The sequence below is a fragment of the Macaca thibetana genome, chromosome 9, assembly GCF_024542745.1.
Source record: "Macaca thibetana thibetana isolate TM-01 chromosome 9, ASM2454274v1, whole genome shotgun sequence".
NCBI lineage: Eukaryota > Metazoa > Chordata > Mammalia > Primates > Cercopithecidae > Macaca > Macaca thibetana.
The window spans coordinates 46,830,492-46,855,704 of record NC_065586.1 but is presented as its reverse complement, the minus strand read 5'-3'; the positions used below and the strand labels follow the sequence as shown (position 1 = coordinate 46,855,704).

The 25,213-nt window shown below is 39.5% G+C and overlaps 2 protein-coding genes across 26 annotated transcripts in view; both read left to right on the top strand.

Moving 5' to 3' along the window:
- BMPR1A (bone morphogenetic protein receptor type 1A) overlaps positions 1-19,932 on the top strand; it is a 164,579-nt gene extending 144,647 nt beyond the window's left edge. For 9 of the 10 annotated variants that reach the window (XM_050803863.1, XM_050803862.1, XM_050803867.1 and 6 more), the window contains 6 exons: positions 6,735-6,879; positions 11,923-12,115; positions 13,966-14,263; positions 16,279-16,454; positions 18,120-18,250; positions 18,338-19,932. In XM_050803863.1, coding sequence (XP_050659820.1) covers positions 6,735-6,879; positions 11,923-12,115; positions 13,966-14,263; positions 16,279-16,454; positions 18,120-18,250; positions 18,338-18,463 — 1,069 coding nt within the window. In that variant the 3' untranslated portion in view covers positions 18,464-19,932. Of the gene's footprint in view, positions 1-2,892; positions 2,968-6,734; positions 6,880-11,922; positions 12,116-13,965; positions 14,264-16,278; positions 16,455-18,119; positions 18,251-18,337 lie in introns of all 10 variants that reach the window. The other variant, XM_050803871.1, reaches the window with a different exon arrangement.
- The window catches only part of SNCG (synuclein gamma), a 389,209-nt gene that overhangs the window by 332,987 nt on the left and 31,009 nt on the right, over positions 1-25,213 (top strand). The gene's annotated exons all lie outside the window — the stretch shown is intronic.

The window sequence follows — 25,213 nt, the reverse complement described above, 5'->3', positions numbered from 1 at the left end:
TCCATTCAACAAGAATCTCAGTGGTAGCAGAGATTACTTAACCATTAATATTGATGATCAACTGGCTGGCTGTTTAAATTGCCACTTTCCTCTTGAATCTTGAAGGGTGCCCATGGTTAATCTTGTGTGTCCCTCATGCTTGGCACACAGTGGATACTTACTCACTCTTGTTGATGTTTGCCAGCCACCCTTGGCCCAGAATTTCTACTTGGGAAATAGTATCACAGATGCATTTGTCAGATGAAAAGCCTGCTTCTGGCTTTATAATGGACCCTTTATCCTCATTGTCTTTAGGGGACTCCTGGTCCTACAGGAGTTAAATATTAAGAATTGAATGACTTTTTAAATTGCAGTGATTACAGGAAAAAGAAAAATTGCCAAGTAATGTTTTTATAAGAAAGAACATAAACATTTTCTAACTACCTAAAAAAGGAGCTGCCAATCAGCTTTCGAAGTGATTAAAAATAAGAAAAAAATGCCCTATATGTACATGTATTTTTATTACTTTCAGCACTCTCCATGTATTTAATTCTAAATACATGTTTAGAAGTTTTCATCTGATACTGTATTCCTTCTGCCTGAAGAATTTCTTTCACCTCTTGTAGTGCAGGTCTGCTGGCTCTAAGTCCTCTCAGCTTTTGTCTGCAGTCTTTTGCCTTCATTTACCCAAGGTATTTTCACTGGCTGTAGAAATCTGGGTGGGCTCGAGTTCGTTTCCCTTAAAGCTGTCACTCATTATCTTCCACTTGCATACCTTCTGACATACATTTTGTCTTTGATGTGTACTGTATGTAATTTTTTTCATGGCGTCCTTTAATGTTTTCCCTTTATCTTTCATTTTAAACAACTCAGCTATAATACCTTTAGAAGTATATGTGTGTTTCTTTTTTGGTATTTTTTCTGCTTTGGGTTTCACTGAGCTTAGTGAATCTATGGTTTGCTATCTTTCATTATTATTGCAAAATTATCTACTATTTTTTAAAAAACACTTTGTGCTTTTATCTGTCTCTTCTGTTTTTGAGACTCCAATTATACATATTTGAGATTATTTGGTGTTGTGCCACAGCTCTTTAATTCTTCAGTTTTTCTCACTCGTTTTTTCTTTGTATTTTAGTTCAGGTAACTTCTATTTACCTATTTTCAAATGCATAGATTTTTTTTTTCTTCACGTGTGTCCATCTGAGCTGGGTACTGTTGAGCTCATCAAACTAATTCTTCATCTTTGATAGCATGTTTTCCCTTTTTCACATTCCTGTCTGACTTCATTTCTCTGCTGAGACTCTCCATCTGTGTATTCCTGTTACCACCTTCACCAGGTGCCTTCCCCTTTTAATCACAGTTCTGTGAAAGGCCCTCCTGGCAGCTCCAGCACAAGTGCTGTCTGCCACCGGTCCTCTTGATTGCCTGCCCCTTTGGCAGTGAGTGATTTTTCCTTGCTTTTTAGTGGGTCTCATAAGTTTATTTGGATGTTGTACATCATGTTAAGAATAGCAGAGATTGTCACAATGAGATATCAACCTCACCCCAATTAAAATGGCTGTTATCAAAAAGAAAACAAATGCTGGAGAGGCTGTGAAGAAAGGGGAACCACAGCACACTGCTGGTGGAAATGTAAATTGGCACAGCTACTATGGAGAACAGTGCGGAGGTCCCTCAAAAAACTAAAATTAGAACTGCCCTATGATCTCGCAATCCACTATTTGGTATATATCCAAAAAGAAATCAGTATATTGAAGGCCTGTTCACACCCCTATGTTTAAGCACTATTCATAATGGCCAAGATGTGGAATCAACCCATGTCTTTTAGCAGGTGAATGGATAAAGAAAATGTGATCTCTACAGTGGAATATTACTCAACCAGAAAAAGAATGAAATCCTGTTATTTTCAGTAACATGAATGGAACTGGAGTTCATTATGTTAAGTGAAATAAGCCAGTCATAGACAAATACTACATGTTCTCAATCATACGTGGGAGCTCAAAAGGTTGATCTCATAGAGGTAGTAAGTGGAATAACATACCAGAGGCTAGGAAAGATGGAGGGAGGGAGGTTGGATGAAGTTGGATGGATGAAGAGAGGTTGATTAAGAGGCACAAAACTACAATTACTAATATAAGAAATAAGTTCTAGTATTTGATAGTACAGTAGGAAAATTATAGTTAGTAATTTATTGTGTATTTCAAAGTAGCTAGTCTTTAAGAGAAGAATTGTAATATTCCCAATACAAAGATATAGCCTGGACAACATGGCGAAACCACATCTCTACAAAAAAATACAAAAATTAGCCGGGCATGGTTGTACACATCTGTGGTCCCAGCTGCTGGGGAGGCTGAGGTGGGAGGATTGCTTGAGCCCAGGAGGCGGAGGTTGCAGTGAGCCAAGATCACGCCACTGCACTCCAGCCCAAGCAGCAGGAGCCCTGCCTCCTCTTCCCCACCCAAAGAAAAACAAAAGATAAATATTTGAGATGATGGCTATCCCAGTTACTCTGATTTGTTCATTTTACATTGTATACATGCGTAAGATATCACATGTACCCTCCAAAATATGTACAGCTGTTATACATCAGTTTTACAAAGAAGAACAGACATTGAGATAGAGACATACTCCTGAAAATGGGCACACTTCCTCTTAGACTGTTGATAAGCAGGAGGTGTTCAGTCTAGTAGGAGTCAATTTGGGTTAAGGTTTTGTTTAGTGTTTGGGTCTGTGCTAGACCCAAAGTTTCAAATTCCTTCAGCGATGGGCTGCTGTTCGTTTGCTTCGAGTCGGGGTTTGGGTGCAGAAGGAAGTGTTTTTCTCTGAGTTCCTACTTCCCCCATAGCTTTCAGCTTTTACTGCATCGTTGCACCTCTGTGGGAGTCACTGTCCATGTTCTTGTTCCTCCTGCAGAAGTCATCTGCTGTTGCGTGTTACTCACATTAGAGGACAGGTGGAAAGTGAGGGGGGCGTGCCTGTTGTCCTTAGGTAGGTTCTGTGTTGCTAGACCTGAAGGGTGCAGCTTCCTCAGGGCTCTTGCACCTCCTCCCACAGAGGTAGCTGACCTCCCTGTGGTCCTCCTGTAGGATCCTGTGCCCACAAGGAGAGAGGAAGGTGTCATCTTCTCCTATTCCTCAGCATCAGAGGATCTTAACCTGGTCAGGGCACAGGGAACGTTTCCTCTACATCCCCAAGAGGCTCGGAAGTAATGGATCTTTGCCTGTGCTCTGGGGCAGGGGGAAGAGGGTGTGCAAGAAAGAAAACAATAGTCATGTTATACAGTGAGGGCCGCGTGTAGATAGAGTTTATGTAGCCATAATAATACAAGCACTGAATGTTGAGCTAAGCAAATAATATAACTGTAAGGAGGAGGTGAGGATGGAAGTATTTTCTGTTTTGGGAAGCCGCAGGGTGTTAAATGATCAGTTAAATTTTCATATTCCCCAGTGTAAGTCAATAGTTAAAGCCTAATACTGAAAAACTTAAAATGTCAGTGTAAGGATGCGATTTAGAAATAATGAGGGCCAGGTGTGGTGGCTTACGCCTGTAATCCCAGCAGTTTGGGAGGGTGAGGTGGGTGGATCACTTGAGGCCAGAAGTTCAAGACCAGCTTGACCAACCTAGTAGAACCTCAACTCTACTAAAAATACAAAAATTAGCCTGGTGTGGTGGTGTGTGTCTGTAGTCCCAGCTACTTGGGGTTCCCAAGAATTGATCAAACCAGGAAGGCGGGGGTTGCAGTGAGCTGAGATCGCACCATTGCACTTTAGCCTGGGTGACAGAGTGAGACCCTGTCTCAAAAAAAAAAAAAAGAGAAAAGAAAGAAAAAAGAATGAGGTAAATGTTAAATAACCTTCAAAAAGTCACAATTCTTTATTCTAAGAAGTGGAAACTGGATAGGAGAAGGAGAGGAGACAAGGGATGGCTTTTTCATTGCCAAGCCATGGAGAACTGTATGACATTCAAAGGTAGGCGAATAAAGATGCTTGATAAAATTAAATATTAAGTTCTATAAATATAAAATTTGATAAAGTTTAAAACTGAGTTCTAAAAGTTTATAACACAAGGGTAGGGATAAAGGTGTAGGGAAAATAGGCATTCTTATATGTTGGTGGAGGGATTCCAACTGGTGCAGCCGTTCAGGAGGTCAGTAGGGCACTCTATCAAAGTTCCAAATTCAGTAATTCCTACTACAGATATGGTAGAAAATTGTATTTCACACTTGCATGCAATAAGACTAGAAACCATCTAAATATTACCAGTAGGTGGCCAGGCGCAGTGGTGCACGCCTGTAATCCCAGCACTTTGGGAGGCTGAATCAGGTGGATCATTTGAGGTTAGGAGTTCAAGACCAGCCTGGCCAACATGGTGAAACTCCATCTCTAATAAAAAAAAAAAAATACAAAAATTAGCCGGATGTGGTGGCAGGTGCCTGTAATCCCAGCTACTCGGGAGGCTGAGGCAGGGAGGATTGCTTAAACCCAGGAGGCAAAGGTTGCAGTGAGCCGAGATTGTACCATTATACTCCAGCCTGGGGGACTGAGTAAGACTCCATCTCAAAATAAAGAAAGAAAAAGAAAAATAAATATTACCAGTAGGTGAATGGTTAGCAGCCATACAGTGGAACACTATCTAGCCATTAAAGAAAAAGGTGACACTTGTGTACTTCTGTGGAATGATACCCCAGGTAAGAAGCAAGATGCAGAACGGCATCGGTGTCTCTCCAGAAGATAACCAGAGAAACCAGAAGTAGTTTTGTTTCTAAAGAAATAGGGACTATTTCCTTAGAGAATTACCTGAGCTCAGGAGTTCAAGACCGTCCTGGGCAACATAGCAAAACCCCATCTCTACTAAAAATACAAAAAAAAAAAAAAAAAAAATTAGCTGGGCATGGTGGCACGTGCTTGTAGTCCCAGCTGCTCAGGAGGCTGAGGTGGGAGGATCACTTGAGCCTGGAAGGCAGAGATTGCAGTGAGCTGAGATCATACCAGTGCATTCCAGCCTGACAATAGAGCTAGATCCTATCTAAAAAAATATGTATTTGTTAAAAGTATGAATAGGCAATTCCTTAGACGTGAACTTGACAGCTTAGGGATAGAACTGGGAGGAAGATTTTTTTTTCCCATATACCCTTTTGTGCCTTTTGAATTTTAAACCATTTGAGTCAATTACCCATATAAAGTTTTAAAAATAAAATTATAAAAATCATTAAGTACATTGGGCTATTTATATGGAAAATACTTTGTTTCTTAGTTTCCATTTTATATTATAAATTCTGAGTGGACCATACGACTAAATGAGGGAATCAATATGTTAAAACCAGGCCAGGCACAGTGGGTTGCACCTGTAATCTCAGCACTTAGGGAGGCCAAAGCAGGAAGACTCCTTTGAGCCCATGCTGGTCTCATCTCAAACTCCTACGCTCAAATCAACTCCCTATCCCAGGAGTTTGAGACCAGCCTGGACAATGTGGTGAAACCTCATCTGTACGAAAAATACAAAAATTAGCCAGGCATAGTGGAACACACCGGTAGTACCAGCCACTTGGGAGGATGACGTGGGAGGATCACTTGAGCCCAGAAAGTTGAAGCTGCAGTGAGCCGAGATCGCGCCACTACACTCCAGCCTGGGCAACAGAGTGTGAGACCCTGTCTCAAAAAAAAAAAAAGAAAAAAATTTAAACCTTGAGAATGTATTTCTTGACGTTAGGGTTGAGTGGTTGTCTTAAGAGACAAAAGCATATGTCAAAAAGAGTAAAGATTAACTAATTTGTCTACACTGAAATTTAAAAACCAACATAAAAATGCCATAAAGAGAATGCTGTGATAATCACGGACTGAGAAGATGCTTGAAACACAATTGTCAACATTTGGTGTACAGATTATATAATGAACGCCTACAAATCAATAAGGAGAAGAGTTCAGGGAACACTTCAATTGAATAATGTGCAATAAACACAAATAGGTTGGTCAGGCACAGTGTCTCACACCTGTAATCCCAGCACTTTGGGAGGCCAACATGGCAGATCACTTGAGCTCAGGAGTTCAAGACCATCCTGGGCAACATAGCAAAACCCCATCTCTACTAAAAATACAAAAAAAAAAAAATTAGCTGGGCGTGGTTGCACGTGCTTGTAGTCCCAGCTACTCAGGAGGCTGAGTTGGGAGGATCACTTGAGCCTGGGAGGCAGAAGTTGCAGTGAGCTGAGATCATACCACTGCATTCCAGCCTGGACAACAGAGCTAGATCCTATCTCAAAAAATATGTATTTGTTAAAAATGTGAATAGGCAGTTCACAGGAAAAAAAAAAAAACTGAGCTGTGGAAAAAAATTCAATTTCGCTAGTAACCAGAGGAAAGCATATTAAAAGAAGGCATTGTTTCATATCTATCAAGTTGGCAAAAGTCTGAAAATATGACTTCAAGGTTTGGGTTGGAATGTAAGGAAATGTATATTGTGATTATTTGAAGTCGTATTTTTTTTATAGCTAGGATGACACTTCACATCTGATTTTGATAGTTTCTTTTTACATGCCGATATACCATAGACATCTTTCCATTTAAACATGATACATGGAACTCTGAACTCCATTTCTAGATGTATTTAACAGGATATATTATCCAATGATAAGGCTAATTTGGATAGGATTTTGTCTGAGGGAAGGATAACGGTATAGAGAATCTCAAGGTTTTCTTAACCTTAGGGTTTTATAGTTTTTCATTTTTAATGTAGATTGTTTTCTGCTTTTTTAAAAGACATTATTGCAAGAGCATCTCAAGCAGACGTCGTTACAATCGTGATTTGGAACAGGATGAAGCATTTATTCCAGTTGGAGAATCACTAAAAGACCTTATTGACCAGTCACAAAGTTCTGGTAGTGGGTCTGGACTACCTTTATTGGTAAGTTAAAAGTTCCTATAAACATGAATGGTGTGTTGATTTAGAATGTGTCCTCATGATGGTGGACAGTATAATTATTGCAGATCAGGGAACAATAATGGACACATTTTTTTCTCCTTATTTAGAAAGAGGTGTGCGTTATTGCAAGGTGAAATTAGCTAAAAATAAGAAATATGAACCAAGAAAAATAGAATAGGCAAGTAAGATAGAGCTGTAAACAAGGTTAGGAACCGAGTCCTACAGAGAAGGGCGGCGGAAGTTAGATCACGGAGTCCTATATGAAAGGCAAGAGTTAGCTCACAAGTTTTGCTCTAAGCATTTTACCAGCCGACTTAAAGAGGAATCAGGTATAAGATTCCTTGCATCTGTAAGGTTAAACGGATTGATTGAGGGAACTGTAACTATTTCAGATTCTGAAATAAAAAAGAAGTTTCAACAGATATTCTTAGAGAGGATGCTTCTCTCAATATACTACCACCAAAACATAGTTCAATTAAAAATAATTTTAAAGGGGATTACAAATAAATTCCAACAAATTTGGACTGATTCTTGGTATGAGAGAAAAAAAGATAATCCCAGCAGGTTCATTTATATATGGAAATACTCAAATTTATGGGTCGAAGGAACTCTTATTTGAGAGGACCTGTGTTATGAACGCTAGATATCCAGATAGGTTTTAGTTTTTAATTGTATTCGATGAAAGAAACTGATCTCTTCTTAGTTTATTTATTTCATTTTACTTTATTTTATTTTAATTGTATTGAGACAGTCTTGCTTTGTCACCCAGGCTGGAATGCAGTGGCCTAGTCTCGGCTCACTGCAACCCCTGCTTCCCAAGTTCAAGCAATTCCTATCTCAACCTCCAAAGTAGCTGGAATTACCAGATGCACCACCACGCCTGGCTATTTTTTTGTTTTTTGTTTTTTTGGAGGGATGGGGTTTTGCCATGTTGACCAGGCTGGTCTCGAACTCCTGGCCTCAAGTGATCCTCCCACCTTGGCTCCTAAAGTGCTGGGATTACAGGCGTGAACCACCGCACCCACTCTGATCTCTAATTTTAAAATTCATCTTATTAAATAACTCTAATTGAATTGGAAAGGTAAAAGTAAAACTGCCTTCATATGCAGACAACATGATTGTTTATGTAGAAAATCCCAAGAATGATACAACTAGTGCAGCCAGTATATGACTTTATCAGGTTGCAGAATACAGAGTCATTGTACAAATATCATTGAATTTATATGCACTAGCAACAAACAATTAAGAAATTATAAAAACAGTATTTAAAATAGCATCAAAAACCATGAAATATTTAGAATAAGCCTAACAATTTATGCAAGACCTGCACACTGAAAAGTATAAAACATTGCTGAAAGAAATTAATAAAGCCCTAAATAAGTGGAGATGTTTATAAATCTGAGGACTCAATATTAAGATTTCAGTTTTCCTCAAATTGGTGTGTAATTTCATTTGAATCCAAATGAAAATCAGAGCAAATTTTTATAGAAATTGATGTATATTCTAACACTTATATGGAAATGCAAAGGACTAGAAGAGCCAAAACAATTTTGAAGTAGAAAAACAAAGAGGAATCACTACCTGATTTCTGGATTTACTGTAAAGCTCGATAATGATCACAATTTGGTACTGGTGTAAGGATAGATGTATCGATGAATGGAACAGATTATGGAGTTTAGAAAGGAACATGCACTTAATATGGTTAATTGATTAAAAAAAAAAAAAAGTGCCCAAGTAATTCAGTTGGAAAAAGGCAATCCATTTAACAGATGGTGCAGGAAAAATCGGGAATCCATTTACCAAAAAGTTAATCTCAGCCCTTACCTCCTCACTCTGTATACAAAATTAACTTGAAATGTAGCATAGTCCTAAATGTAAAAGTTGAAGTATAAAACCTCTAAAAGAAAATGTCCAAAGGAATTATTGTGACCTTGGGCAGACTTCTCAGTACATAAAAAGCACAAATCATTTTTTTTAATGATAAATCAGGCTTTATCAAAATTTAAACCTTCTGCTATTTAGAAGACAATGTTAAGAAAATGAGAAGACAAGTCACAGATTGGCAAAACATCTGATACAGGGTGTTTGTGCAAAATATATAAGAACTTTTGCAACTCAATAAGACAACCTAATTTTTTTAAAAAATGGCCAGAAGATTTGAACAGACACTTCCCCAAAGAAGATAAAAGAATGGCACACAAGCACATGAAAAGATGTTCAGCATCAACAGGGATATACAAATTAAACGCAGTAAGATACTACTACACATCCACTAGTATAGCTAAGACTGACAATATTAAGTGGTGACAAAGATGTAGATCAACTAGAAATCTCATACATTGCTGATTGGAATGCAAAATGGTGTAGCTATTTTGAAAAACAGTTTGACAATTGTCTGGAAAGTTAAGGGTATACTTTCTGTACAATGAAGCAATCCTTCTGCTAATTATTTACCCAAGAGGTATGAAAATTTGTCCACACCAGAGGCCTGAATGTGAATGTTGATAGCAGTTTTATTTATAATAGACATAAACTGGAAACAACCCCAAAGCTCATTAATTGGTAAATGAATAAACAAATGCTGGTACATTCATACAGTGGAATACTACTCATCAGTAAAAAGGAACAACTTCTAACACCTGTAGCAGTAACAGTGGGTGAATTTCAGAAGTATTTTATGCTACATGAAGGAAGTCAGACACAAAAGGCTACACTCCTGCCTCAGCCTCCCAAGTAGTTGGGATTAAGGCATGCGCCACCACACCCAGCTAATTTTTGTATTTTTTTTTTTAGTAGAGGCGGGGTTTCACCATGTTGGCCAGGCTGGTCTTGAACTCCTGACTTCAGGTGATCCACCCGCCTCGGCCTCCCAAAGTGCTGGGATTACAGGCATGAGCCACCATGCCCAGCCAAAAAGTGAAAATTTTTTTACGTGATTAAAATGTTCTGAATTTTTTTTTTTTTTTTTTTTTTTTGAGACGGAGTCTCGCTCTGTAACCCAGGCTGGAGTGCAGTGGCTGGATCTCAGCTCACTGCAAGCTTCGCCTCCCGGGTTCACGCCATTCTCCTGCCTCAGCCTCCCGAGTAGCTGGGACTACAGGCGCCCGCCACCTCGCCCGGCTAGTTTTTTTTGTATTTTTTAGTAGAAACGGGGTTTCACCGTGTTAGCCAGGATGGTCTCGATCTCCTGACCTCATGATCCGCCCGTCTTGGCTTCCCAAAGTGCTGGGATTACAGGCTTGAGCCACCGCGCCCGGCCAAATGTTCTGTATTTTAATTGTGGTATTGGTGATTACATGATATAGATTTGTCAAAGGCTTGTTGCACTTTTCTCAAAAAGGGTACATTTTATGTAAATTATAAAATCTTGACTTAAAAACTTACAGGCTGAGGCAGGCAGATCACTTGAGGTCAGGAGTTCGAAACCGGTCTGGCTAACATGGTGAAACCCCATCTCTACTAAAAATACAAAAATTAGCTGGACGTGGTGGCAGATGCCTGTAATCCCAGCTACTCGGGAGGCTGAGGCAGGAAATCGCTTGAACTGGGGAGGCAGAGGTTGCAGTGAGCTGAGATTGGCTGCTGCACTTCAGCCTGGGCAACAGAGTGAGACTCTGTCTCAAAAAAAACAACAAAATCTACAAAAGGATTCTATAATAAATGATACATAAAGTCACTTTAACTTTGCACTAAATCTAGTTCATTTTAGAAGCATTTCCAACTTGGAACACAATGTTCTTTTTAATGTAGAATGATTACTAACGCTTCTGAAAATGAAAGATAACAATCCATATACATCTTTTATTTAACAAATATGAAAGTACTTCTGATATTGTCCCAAATAGATACCTGTATTCTGTGAGCAGGGGATGGATTTCAAGCAAATATATACGTAAATAAGAATAAAGTTATGATTGTGTGAAGTGCAGCAACTGAGAGGTTTTGTGTGCTATGAAGGTGTTTAAGTGAGAAAATAGCACTCTAAGTAAAGGGAACTGGACATTCAAAAAGACCCAGAGACAGGAATAAGCTTGAGTGAATTCTAAAAGTTGACATAAATCAAACAGGAGGTTTGTGGCTGGGTGGTCACAGCGAATAATGGGGCCAAGCCAGATCTTGCAGGGTCTTATAGATGGGATTTTTAAGATCTTTAACTGTCATTTGGACTTTGCTGCATAATAAACCATCCCAAAACTTAGTGCCGTGAAGCACAAACATTATTTCTCATTCTGTGAGTCTGCGGGGCAGTTCATTTGTTGGACTTGCTCAGCTAGAGCTAGGTAGTATAGTTCACACGCATGGCCAACCGTTCATGCTGCCATTATTTGTTGTTCACAGGGTTACCAAAGCAGCAGGAAAGGGCAAGCCCCAGTCCACAAACATTTGTCAGGTCTTTGCTTGCATCACGTTCGCTGTTGTTCTTTTATCCAAAGCAGGTCATATGGCCTAAGCCCTGAGTCTGCGGGCCAGGAGTACCCATGGCTGTGTGCACTGGGAGGGGAATTATTATGACCATTTTTGCCATTAGCCACACTGAATAATCTGTTTATAATTTCAGAATACATTGTAAATTGTTTCATACTTTAAAGTACATTATGGCTGAGCATGGTGGCTCACACCTGTAATCCCAGCATTTTGGGAGGCCGAGGTGGGCGGATCACCTGAGGTCAGGAGTTCAAGACCAGCTTGGTTAACATGGCTAAACCCCATCTTTACTAAAAATACAAAAAAATTAGCTGGATGTGGTGGTGGGTGCCTGTCATTCCAGCTACTTGGGAGGCTGAGGCAGGAGAATCACTTGAAACTAGAAGGTGAAGGTTGCAGTGAGCCGAGATTGGGCCACTGCACTCCAGCCTGGGTGATAGAGTGAGATTCCATCCAAAAAAAAAAAAAAAAGTACATTATAAGTTTTTAACTCGAGCTGGTTGGGTATACCATGCTTTTTGATGAGATGGACTATCCCTTTGCCAGTCTTAATGGGTTTCTTTCATCAAGAGCTCAAACCTTTTACTTTTTTCTATAAAGGTTCAGCGAACTATTGCCAAACAGATTCAGATGGTCCGGCAAGTTGGTAAAGGCCGATATGGAGAAGTATGGATGGGTAAATGGCGTGGCGAAAAAGTGGCGGTGAAAGTATTCTTTACCACTGAAGAAGCCAGCTGGTTTCGAGAAACAGAAATCTACCAAACTGTGCTAATGCGCCATGAAAACATACTTGGTGGGTACACACTGATACAGTCAATTTCATGTTTGACAAGGCTAGTGGGGGGTGCAGGTGGAAGCCTCTATATATGCTTTGAAAACATGTGTGAGTTCAACTATATACACTTGTCTAAAGGAAACCCAGTAGAATACGTGGTTTAAATATAACATAGTCTGGAATGCCAACCAAGCTGTTTCTTTACTAACCAGCTAAAGAAACAGCAGTGAGCTTCAAATGGAAAATAATACTAGTTTATTGGACTTACTCCCATAGTAATGAAAACCCAGTCTTTCATAGATAATTTAAGCAGTGATTTAGGGTAACATATGCCTTTTCCCTTTCATAAGCCCAACAGCCCAACATGCAGTTTCATTGTATGTTCTGTGTTTAATGTGTGTTTCCCCCCATCTCCACATTTACACAATAGTAGCAAAGTAATTTAGGTATGAGCTGGTCAGTCAGGTGCATAAGGCGATCTGGCTATCCTGAGTTTTCTTTTCCCTTCACCTCCTGTTTTCCTCCCTTTAATTTGTAGAGTGCATAGCACATTGCCAAGCAGGCAATTGTATTAGTTTCCTAGGGCTGCTGTATCAATTACCACAAACTGGGTGGCTTCAACCTCCAAAATGTATTCACTCACAGTTTTCGGGACTAGAAGTTTAAAACCAAGGTGTTGGCAGAGCTGTTGTGTCTCTGAAGACTCTAGGGGAGGAGCCTTCCTTGCCTCTTCTGGCTACCGGTGGTTGCCAGGAATTTTTGGTGTTCCTCGGCTTATTATAGACAACACTCTGGTCTCCGTTTCTGTCATCAAGTGGCCTTCTCCCTGGGTGTCTGGGTCCACATTTCCACCTTATAACATCACCAGCCATTGAATTCGGGCCCACCCTAATCCTGTATGAGTTATCTTAACTTGATTACATCTGCAAAGACCCTCTTTCCAAATAAGGTCACATTTATAGGTGACATGGATTTTAGACATGAATTTTGTGGGGGACCACTATTCAGCTTAGTACATAGCACTCACTGACCTTTTTCTGGAGGGAAGATGGTAGGAGAGAAAGGAAAAGAGCAGGACTGTGGACCTGGCAGTCAACGAACCAGACTGAAAAGGCAGCTGTGATGAGTCACTGATGGGCAAATGGGAGTTGGCTTAATTAGGAGCTAACTCTTAGTTGGACATTCTTAATTTTATTAAAGTGTCCACTTTTTGCTTTGAAATTGAGAGCCTTTTCCACTAGAGAATCATGTAGGTTGATAATATTCTCCAGGTTATTTGTATAATATGTGATCTTTTTTTTTTTTTTTTTTGTTTGTTTGTTTGTTTTTTTGAGACAGAGTCTCGTTCTGTCGCCCAGGCTGGAGTGCAGTGGTGCCATCTCAAGTCACTGCAACCTCTGCCTCCAGGTTCAAGTGATTCTCCTGCCTCAACGTCCAGAGTAGCTGGGACTACAGGCACGTGCCACCATGCCCGGCTAAATTTTGTATTTTTAGTAGAGATGGGTTTTCGCCTTGTTGGCCAGGCTGGTCTTGAGCTCCTGACCTCAAGTGATCCGCCTGCCTCGGCCTCCCAAAGTGCTAGGATTACAGGTGTGAACCACCGCACCTGGCATATGTGATCTTTTTCTTAATCATATTATCACTTTCATGATTATTAAGGTTATAATAAATTTATTGTAGAAGTACAGTTATATGTGTAAACGTAGAAATAAAATTTTTAGTAACACATTCATGATTTGGTGTCAGGCAAATTAAAGTTTCACTGTCTGCACATGATACCTAAGTTTTTCTCAATATCCAGAATGAGCATTACTTCTCCCTAGCCATCTCTGATAATGACTAACCTTTTAAACTCATCAACTGGACAGGTTTTATAGCAGCAGACATTAAAGGTACAGGTTCCTGGACTCAGCTCTATTTGATTACTGATTACCATGAAAATGGATCTCTCTATGACTTCCTGAAATGTGCTACACTGGACACCAGAGCCCTGCTCAAACTGGCTTATTCGGCTGCCTGTGGTCTGTGCCACCTGCACACAGAAATTTATGGCACCCAAGGAAAGCCCGCAATTGCTCATCGAGACCTAAAGAGCAAAAATATCCTCATCAAGAAAAATGGGAGTTGCTGTATTGCTGACCTGGGCCTTGCTGTTAAATTCAACAGGTTAGTGGTTCTTTGCCCCACTGTTTTGAAATTTTTTTAATCTCCAAAAGATATTTCCCTATTTGTCTTCAAGATAATGGAATTCTAAAACTGTACACATGCTCGTTTTTAGTTACATAAATATATAGTTGGGGGGATTTTGTTCTTTTTACAAAAATTGTGTGCTACTCCTCCTATACATAATTCTTGATATATTTTTGGGGTTTTTTTTTTTTTTCTTTTGAGACAGTGTCTCACTCAGTTGCCCAGGCTGGAATATAGTAGTGTGATCATAGCTTACTGCAGCGTCGACCTCATGGGCTCAAGCAATCCTCCCACCTCAGCTTCCTGAGTAGCTAGGACTACAGGCGTGCACTGCCACACCCAGCTAATGTTTTTATTTTTGTAGAGATGGGGTCTCACTGTGTTGCCTAGGCTGATCTCAAACTCCTAAGCTCAAGTGAGCCTCCCAAAGTGCTGGGATAACAGGTGTGAGCCACCACGCCCAGCCGGATTTCCTTTGTTATAGTCTTAGCCATCCTTCCATTTCAGCTGATGTAAATCTACCTCATTCTTTTTTATAGATGCAGAGTTTTCTTTATCTGGAGGTACTGTAGTTTATTCTTAAGACCCAACTGATGAACATTAAAGGTGTCTTCAGTTGATTATTAAAAAGGTTTTAATGAACATTGTTGTATTTTATCCATATGTTATATATTGGATCCTTGTGCACTTGTACAAGCATTTCTTCATGATGGATTCCTAGAGGAGGGCTTGCTGAGGTAGTGAGTTTATACATATTAAACTATGGTATGTTGCATATTATTTCTTTTAGGAGTGTGCCTTAGTTTACACACCCATAAGCAGTAGAGATAAGGATGTCGTTTTTCTATCACCACTTGATAGTGTCAGTATTTTAAAACAAATGCAAGTGTTAGAAATTACAAATTTTTAGAAAACCTTTGAAACCATTTTAATCTTGTAATTCTAGAATGGAGTGGCTGTGTTTCATTTCAGAATTCATTTTAGGCTGTAACATAAAAGTTCCAGTCTTTAAAACAACTGTAAGGGACATTTAAATCTGTTGCAGTGTTGTGAGTCAGTGTAGTATTTGTTGGCTCAGATATTTATCAGATGCTATAAGAAAATACAGTGCATATATTGATCACTACTTTAGAGTAATTATTACTAATTGTCAGTATGATCATGTAAACATTGCTAACAACAGAACTATGTTGATTGGACCCATAAAGAAGAAAATGTAATCCTATGTCACAAAGCCTTAGTGTATCATATGAGAGTGGTAAAAGCAAACGATTCCTCTTCTATTTTCATATTCACCACTTCTCAGACATAATTATCTACTATCTTTTTTTTTTTTTTTTTTAAGACAGAGTCTCACTCTGTTGCCTAGGCTAGAGTGCAGTGGCATGGTCTCGGCTCACTACAGTCTCCACCTCCCAGGTTCAAGTAATTTTCGTGCTTCAGCCTCCGAAGTAGCTGGAATTATAGTCAAGTGCACACCACTTCTGGTTAACTTTTGTATTTTTAGTAGAGGCGATGTTTCACCATGTCGGCCAGGCTGATCTCAAACACCTGACCTCAGGTGATCAGCCCTCCTTGGCCTCCCAAAGTGCTGAGATTACAGGCATGAGCAACCGTGCCTGGCCTTACTTTATCTTATATTCAGTGTTGTCCTCTTTCTTAGACACCAAACTTATTTAGTGACAAAACCTGACGTGAATGGATGTGAGGTATGTATTGCCCTTATCCAGTTGAGTAGGACTGTCGGACTTAGTGTTTTGCTGCAGACACAGTACTGAGTACTGAGTTTGATTAAGAGTGCTGCCCCAACTCTACCGAGGATGTCATGTAGTATGTAGCATATATTTAAAGAAAAATCTGAAAAATGCTAAATTCCACAACACATCTGGCCCCAAGGAGAAAAAGAAGCTTTTATAAAATAGGACAAAAATGTAAGATAAACTATTTTATTCTTAGCCCTCAACTTGGACATTGGCTTTCTTTTGTTTCAGTGACACAAATGAAGTTGACGTGCCCTTGAATACCAGGGTGGGCACCAAACGCTACATGGCTCCAGAAGTGCTGGACGAAAGCCTGAATAAAAACCACTTCCAGCCCTACATCATGGCTGATATCTACAGCTTCGGCCTGATCATTTGGGAGATGGCTCGTCGTTGTATCACAGGAGGTAGGAGTTTGAGTAGTTTCTGATTATGTTTATTTACCCATCATTTTAAAAATAAAGGCTCCAGTTATATAACTTTTTATTTTTTAATTTTTGTGGGCATATAGTAGGTGTATATATTATTGGATAAGGAGCTATTTTGGTACAGACATGCTGTGTGTAATAATCACATCTTGGAGAATTGGATATCTGTCCCTTCAGACATTTATCCTTTGTTTCACCAACCAATTATAGTCCTTGAGTTATTTTTAAGTGTACAATTATTATTAACTGTAGTCCCCCCGTTGTGCTATCAAATACCAGGTCTTATTCATTTTTCTATTTTGTTTCTACTCATTAAACATCCCCCTGGCCCCCTGCTACCCTTCCCAACCTCTGGTAACCATCCTTCTGTTCTCTGTCTCCATGAGTTCAGTTGTTTTGATTTTTAGATCTCACAAGTAAGTGAGAACATGTGAAGTTTGTCTTTCTGTGCCTGGCTTATTTTACTTAATGACCTCCAGTTCCTCCATGTTATTTCAGAAGACAGAATCTCATTCTTTTTTCTGGCTGAATAATACTCCGTTGTGTATAGGTGCCACATTTTCTTGATCTGTTCATCTGTTGATGGTCACTTAGGTTGCTTCCACATCTTGGCTATTGTGAACGGTGCTGCAGCAAACATGCGGGTGCAGATATCTCTTTGGTTAGCTGATTTCCTTTCTTTTGGGTATACACCTAGGAGTGCAATTGCTGGCAGTTACGTAATTTAGATGTCACATACGTCAGAGTCCCCAAGACTGCCCCCAGGTTGTGCGATTTCACTTGAAGGACCACAGGACTCGGCATGTGGTTGTCCCAATGGCTAACATTTATCCCAGTGAAAGGATACAAATCAAAATCAGCCAAGTTTTAGCAAACCAGGCGAGGCTTCCCAGAGTCCTGTCCCAGTGGAGTCAGGGTGTGCTTCATTCCTCCTACGAGTTGTGACAACACATACAAAGTGTTCTCGTGCGGGGAAGCTCCTTAGAGACTTGGCGCCCAGAGATTTTACTGGAGGCTGGTCACATAGGCATCCTCTGCCTGGCATGTAGCAGAATTCCAGCAGGAAAGCAGATGTGCAGTACGCACCACATTGTTTGCACAAGCAGCCCAGGAGTGGTGAGTCACCCTCACCGTTTCCGGGAGGTTTGATATCCATGTAGGGAACTGTTTACCATTCATGTATCCAGGCACTGGCCAAGGCCAAACCTTGCAAGCCGCCATTCCTAAGGGAAGGTCTCAGGCCTGCTGTGTGAACCCTTATCTGCACCTCATAAGTCTTTCTACTGCAGAACAAACTGAAAAAATAATAAATCTATTCATTAGTAGGAACAACCGTGTGAGTAAATAATTATACTTGAGGGTAAATGGCTGGTTTCGCCTTGCTTATTTTTTGTAAGGAAGATTGGTATGCCCTTTGTTGATGGACTCTGTCACAGTTGTGATGACATCCCTGGTGGAGGTAGAGGACGTAATTGGACATAAATAAGAGAAAAACATACATCTGCTATTAAGAGTGAATCATCATGTCTGTATTTTTTCTTGTGTAAGAATCCGTTTTAGTTCCATAGTTTAGCAAAAGATGCTTAATAGATTGGTATATTTTGTCCAGCAACTGTTTTTGTGCTCATGTTTTCTCCCTTACAGGGATCGTGGAAGAGTACCAATTGCCATATTACAACATGGTACCGAGTGATCCGTCATACGAAGATATGCGTGAGGTTGTGTGTGTCAAACGTTTGCGGCCAATTGTGTCTAATCGGTGGAACAGTGATGAAGTGAGTGGAACTCAGTCCCCTGAAGAAGTGATTGGTAAATGCCACGAAAGATATTCTCTGCTCACTAAACATCTCTTTACTTTTCAGTGTCTACGAGCAGTTTTGAAGCTAATGTCAGAATGCTGGGCCCACAATCCAGCCTCCAGACTCACAGCGTTGAGAATTAAGAAGACGCTTGCCAAGATGGTTGAATCCCAAGATGTAAAAATCTGACGCTGTAACCATCGGAGGAGAAACTCTAGACTGCAAGACTGTTTTTACCCATGGCATGGGTGGAATTAGAGTGGAATAAGGATGTTAACTTGGTTCTCAGACTCTTTCTTCACTACGTGTTCACAGGCTGCTAATATTAAACGTTTCAGTACTCTTATTAGAATACAAGCTGGGAACTTCTAAACACTTAATTCTTTATATATGGACAGCTTTATTTTAAATGTGGTTTTTGATGCCTTTTTTTAAATGGGTTTTTATGAACTGCATCAAGACTTCAATCCTGGTTAGTGTCTCCAGTCAAGCTCTGGGTACTGAATTGCCTGTTCATAAAACGGTGCTTTCTGTGAAAGCCTTAAGAAGATAAATGAGTGCAGCAGAGATGGAGAAATAGACTTTGCCTTCTACCTGAGACATTCAGTTTGTTTGTATTCTACCTTTGTAAAACAGCCTATAAATGATGATGTGTTTGGGATACTGCTTAGTTTATGATAGTTTGTCCTGCCTTCCTTAATAATGTGTGTGTGTGTCCATGCACATGCACGCCAGGATTCCTCTGCTGCCATTTGAATTAGAAGAAAATAATTTATATGCATGCACAGGAAGATATTGGTGGCCGGTGGTTTTGTGCTTTAAAAATGCAATATCTGACCAAGATTCGCCAATCTCATATAAGCCATTTACCTTGCAAGTGAGATAGCTTCCCCACCAGCTTTATTTTTTAACATGAAAGCTGATACCAAGGCCAAAAGAAGTTTAAAGCATCTGTAAATTTGGACTGTTTTCCTTCTACCACCATTTTTTTTGTGGTTATTATTTTTGTCATGGAAAGCATCCTCTCCAAAGTTGGAGCTTCTAATGCCATGAACCATGCTTACAAAGAAAGCACTTCTTATTGAAGTGAATTCCTGCATTTGATAGCAATGTAAGTGCCTATAACCGTGTTCTGTATTCTTTATTCTCAGTAACTTTTAAAAGGGAAGTTATTTATATTTTGTGTATAATGTGCTTTATTTGCAAATCATCCACTCCTTTACAACCATACTTTATATATGTACATACATTCATACTGTAGAAACCAGCTCATGTGTACCTCACATCCTATCCTTAAGGGAAGAAATGTTATAAAGTAGAACTAAATATGAATTTTCAGAATTAATGCATTCAAAGTAATATATCAAATCCAGGACTTTGTTAACTTCAGGCAAAAACTTCATTAGGGTAATATCATCTCAATTTTTTCAAATGAAAGGATTCTTTAATTAGAAATTTATATGTCAGAGCTGTTATAAATTTATCAACTGTTAAATATGTTTTGGACATCTACATCATTTGAGATTTTTGGTTTTTTGATTTCTGTTCCCTAACTTGTGAAGACAATGAAAAATCAGGCAGAAATATTTAGTATCTAGTCAGTATCTGTAGCTACACTGTATAACTGTTCTTCAATAAAATGGTACATATTTTATAGATGCCTTGTTATCTCAAGAAATCTGATTTACATAAACTTATACTTCTTTAATGCCTTTTAAATATTAATCTCCTATTCTGAGCAAACAACTCATGAGTACATCAAGTGAGATAGTTTTATTTGATTATAACAAAATAAATGTGATTATGTCACAACATTGTCAAAAAGGTTTAAATTAAACAGGAAGAAATCAGCGTATGTCCACCCATTACCAAAATGTGACTATCATTTAAGGTTAAAACTTACAAATTTGTCTACACATCAAATTTCACAAATTTGAAACTTGCCTTAACCATTTCGATTAATAAGTTTCATCTACCATAATTAAAGTCTGAAGTTTTCATCAAGATAAGTAAATTTGCATATGGATAATACCCAATAACTTGCTTTTTCAGAATTTTTCCCCATATGTATACTGAGAAATACAAATATTTTAATCTGAGTTGCCATATGATATGATCGCACTTAGAACACCCAATTTACTTAACCTTGGTTTACTTTTGACTTGATACCATAAATCTTTAAAATCATTTGTCATGTTAATAAAATATGTAAAGACAGGCAAAGTTTATTCTTGGAAATGTTCAAATGGTATGTGGAAGCAAAAAATTACAGCCAGTATATGAGACCACTATTACGGTTTTTTAAAATTAACGTGGTCTAGTAAAAGTGGTATCAAGAGTTAATCTTAGAAACTTGTTCAGTAAAAACATTTTCTAGTATAACATATTCTTTAAAAAGCAAATGCTGCCATCTTTGGAATCTTAATCTAAAAATGTGGCCAGGCGCGGTGGCTCACGCCTGTAATCCCAGCACTTTGGGAGGCTGAGGTGGGCGGATCACAAGGTCAGGAGTTCAAGAGCAGCCTGGCCAACTTGGTGAAACCCCATCTCTGCTAAAAATACAAAACTCAGCTGGGCATGGTGGCGGGTGCCTGTAATCCTAGCTGCGTGGGAGGCTGAAGCAGGAGAATCGCTTGAAACCAGAAGGCAGAGGTTGCAGTGAGCCGAGATGGTGCCACTGCACTCCAGCCTGGGCAAAAGAGTATAAACTCCATCTCAAACAAACAAGCAAGTAAATAACAAAAAACAAAAATTTTGCATTCAACTTAGTTTTCGTCTCTCCTTTCCACTCTTATTCTTAAATCTGAAGCTCATCGAGTAAGTGAAATATTTAAAGAATATGATAGACCAGCAAGAAGAAGTATTATGTAATACCATAGTTAGTAAATTTGTAAAACCTTGGAAGCTATTATTTGGTCCCACTTGCAATTTAATGTTTTTAAATGTGTAGCTTCATTTAGATATCTATAAGTAATTAAAATATAAAAGCAAACAAAAAACCTAAACTACCTGACTATGAACAGGAAAAGTTAACTCTCAGAGAGAGTTATCCTTGTGAATTCTCTTTATGCTGGCAAATAGCTCTAGGATTAAAGGCACATTAGGGTTTCCTTCAGTTTGTTTATTCTAAGCTTTTACTGTGTTTCATAATGAACAAGTTTCTGATGTACAAAACTTGAATCCGATTTCTTTGGAAATATTTTCACAAAGTTATTTTAATCAATATTTTACATTGCCTTTCCAGTGTCCAGAAGTGTTTCTAAACTTTGAAAGTGACCTATAGTTTTTTAAAAGTATGTTTTCCTAGAATGTGCCAAATTTTGATTTACTCACTCTAACAATCAATGCTTTTCTTGAGATGCTTTGTTCTGTTTAGAACAAAAATGCACTATAGTTTTTAAAGGATCATGCATCTTTGAGTTGGCCCAAGATCAAATTTGATATTGAATAATTTATTCCAGGGCAGCTTTTATAAACACACTTCATAGATGTTGTTTTGAAATGTTTCTAAGTATCTAAAATCATTTCAACGGCAGAAATGATTTTTATTTTAACAAAAAGATTATGATGGCCCTCGCAGTGTTTAAAAGTGGTCATATTTATTACTGACTTGAGTCAGGTGTTAAAATAGCAGTGCCACAGCTCGTCTCTTGCCTAAGTGCTATTGTGAGAGTCACAGTGGAAACTGCAGGGAGGAGACGTGTTGCTAAGAACCACAATCCAGGGCAGCAGCCTGTGAAGCCACGTGTGATGATGGTCCCAGAAGGAACGTGTGGGAATATGGTTTTTGCAAAGGATTAACTATTGTAATTTTAGCTTATGCTCTGTATTCTGTTTTCTATGGAATTATTTAAGCCCTTTTAGTGACCTTTGTCCTGGCCCATTTAAAAACTAAAATGTAGTATATATTGTATAAAATGAAAATATCATTATTGCTTCATTAGGGAAAACTGTACATAGGCATTGAAAAAAGGGTAAAAGCAAGCAGTTTTATCAGGCAATTGTAAAACACCAAAAATATAGATTTGTCTTTGATATGTAACACACTAAATGTATTTTGTACAGCATCTGGTTTAAAAGGTGCCTTATTAAGTTTACCGTTACTTGCTTTGTTCTATATACAGATTATGTCCAATGTATCATTTTGAAGTAAATAACCTTATTTTAGTACACTTTAGTAATGTTTTTTGTGATGCTACACTCAGACGGTATTGTGCATCAGAAGTCATCTGTTGAGATTTTGTAACACATAAGTTAGTGTACATACATATGTTCCTGAGATGTGCACTTCAGCTACCAGAAACCCAGTATGGAGCACAGGTAGGTACACGCTTGCCTTGTGGAGATAGAGAACTTCTAAACCTATCACAATGCAGGGGTTTTACTTTAAAAAACAAGACAAAACCTTGTTTTCTTTTTTTGAGACGGAATTTTGCTCTTGTTGCCCAGGCTAGAGTGCAATGGCATGATCTCAGCTCACTGCAATGTTTGCCTCCCGGGTTCAAGCAATTCTCCTGCCTCAGCCTCCCAAGTAGCTGGAACTACAGATGTTTGCCACCACGCCTGGCTGATTTTTTTGTATTTTTAGTAGAGACAGGGTTTCACCATGTTGGCGAGGCTGGTCTCAAACTCCTGACCTCAGGTGGCCCACTTGCCTTGGCCTCCCAAAGTGCTGAGATTACAGGCATGAGCCACTGTGCCTGGCCAAAACATTATGTTCTGATTATGGAAATGTACTCATGGCAGAAAATTTGGGAAACAACAGGCAAGAATAAAGCAAATTCACACAAAATTCTATTGCCAGACATTACCACTATGTACATTTGAGTGTTTCTTTTCAATCTTTTTTTCTTTTTTTGAGAGAGAGTCTTGCTCTGTCACCTAGGCTGGAGTGCAGTAGTGCGATCTCGGCGCAATGCAACTTCTGCCTCCTGGGTTCAAGCGATTCTCCTGCCTCAGCCTCCCAAGTAGCCGGGATTACAGGTGCACACCACCAAGCCTGGCTAATTTTTGTATTTTAGTAGAGGTGCGGTTTCACTATGTTGGCCAGGCTGGTCTCGAACTCCTGACCTCAAGTGATCTGCCTACCTCAGCCTCCCAAAGTGCCAGGATTACAGGAGTGAGCACCGCACCTGGCCTTACTCTTTTTTTTTATGTGGCATTGTTTTTGTAATATTAGGATCCTAGTATGCCATTAAATAGCCATTGAGAACTTTTTAAAATGACTGCACAATATTCGACCAGGTAGATGGAGAAATTTCTGTGCTCAATCCCCTATTGAATATTTGGATTATTCTCGTTTTGAAAAATAGATACTGAACATCTTTATACATAAATCTTTATTTTCTTATATTGCATTTCTGAAAATGGGACTAGTGAATATGAACTTTTAAAAGATCCTTTGTTAAAGGTGGAAAAAGTCTAAGGTTCTTGGAAAACATTGCCATATTGCTGCTCACAAAGCTTTTCATTTTCATTCCTGCTAGCAGTTCATGAGCTTAGAGTGATGGGATGCATTTACCTGACCTTCAGCTAGCTGCTCCTGCTGCAATGGGAATTGAATCCTTGGATGGCTTTCCTCCTGCTGTGCAATACTGTCTTGTCGTCTTCCCCCCTGCCCTGAGTCCCACTGCCAGTCAGGGCTGTTTTCAGGTGTATGTGAACTCATCCCAGCAGTATGCCTTCTGCTGCCTTTTCCTAGGGAACTGAACATGTTAAATCACAGACAAGATGTGGCACTGGTTAATGTTCCTCAAAAGAAATGCGTGTTTGGAGATAGCGTGTTACAGATTGCTCACGGGAGTCTCTGTTCAGTGTCGTTGTAAGACAGTTTCTCAGAATAATCGCGGGCGCTCTGATGCAGCCTGGTGAAGAAGACTCGGTGATTTCTGGGGCCTGCAAATGCTTGCTAGCTTTCCTTCTGTCTGTGGAAACACCGTATAAATGTATTCATTTCTCCTTTCCAGCAATCTGTTAGTCTCACTGCTCCACTCCAAGTTTCTTTAATATTATTAATAGAACAGACATTAAGAAACAGAATTGTCTAATCCTTGTTCTTCCAAAATAGGTTTAATCCTTGTAGAGAGTTTCAAGCAGACACTAAGTCAGTTACTAAGTCTTCACTTGGAGAAACATTTGTCTGCTGATAGCAACATATTGACCATTCTGAATGTCATCCTTATATTAAGTTAGGCGCGTGCTCCTACACAGCCTTGGCTCAGCCCTTGGAGCATACAATCTTGACTGGGTGGAGATGATCCGCTGAAAGTGGCCAGCAGTGAGCAGAGGCCACCTACTGTCAGCAGCACTGCTGCAGGCATGGAGACTTAAATGTGTGAGTGCTGGTATAAGCAGAAGAGGAGAGTCACCTTGATGCTGGGATCCAGATGGCAGCTTAGTTCAAGTGCAGTGGCACATACAAAAATTAATTTTTGGATGGGAGCAAGGACTAGGGCTGAAAGGTTCATTCACAATTTTTTTTTTTTTTTTTTTTAGATGGAGTTTCGCTCTGTCACCCAGGCTGGAGCGCAGTGGGGTGATCCCAGCTCGCTGCAACCTCTGCCTCCCGGATTCAAGCAATTCTCCAGCCTCAGCCACCTGAGAAGCTGGGATTACAGGCCTGCACCACCACACTCAGCTAATTTTATATTTTTAGTAGAGACGGGGTTTACCATGTTGGCCAGGCTGGTCTTGAACTCCCAACCTCAGGAGATCTGCCCACCTCGGCCTTCCAGAGTGCTGGGATTATAGGCATGAGCCACTGCGCCCAGCCCATAATCTCCTTTTGATATAGGAATTGTTAATTCACATTCTTTGATGGAATATGTGTGGCCTGCCTGTTGCTCCTCTGAATCTTAGCAGCTTCTTGGTCTTTGTTCAAATGAAATCTAAGTCAATTCCCTATCTCTCAGTGTCCCTACATCCATCTCAGTGCTCATT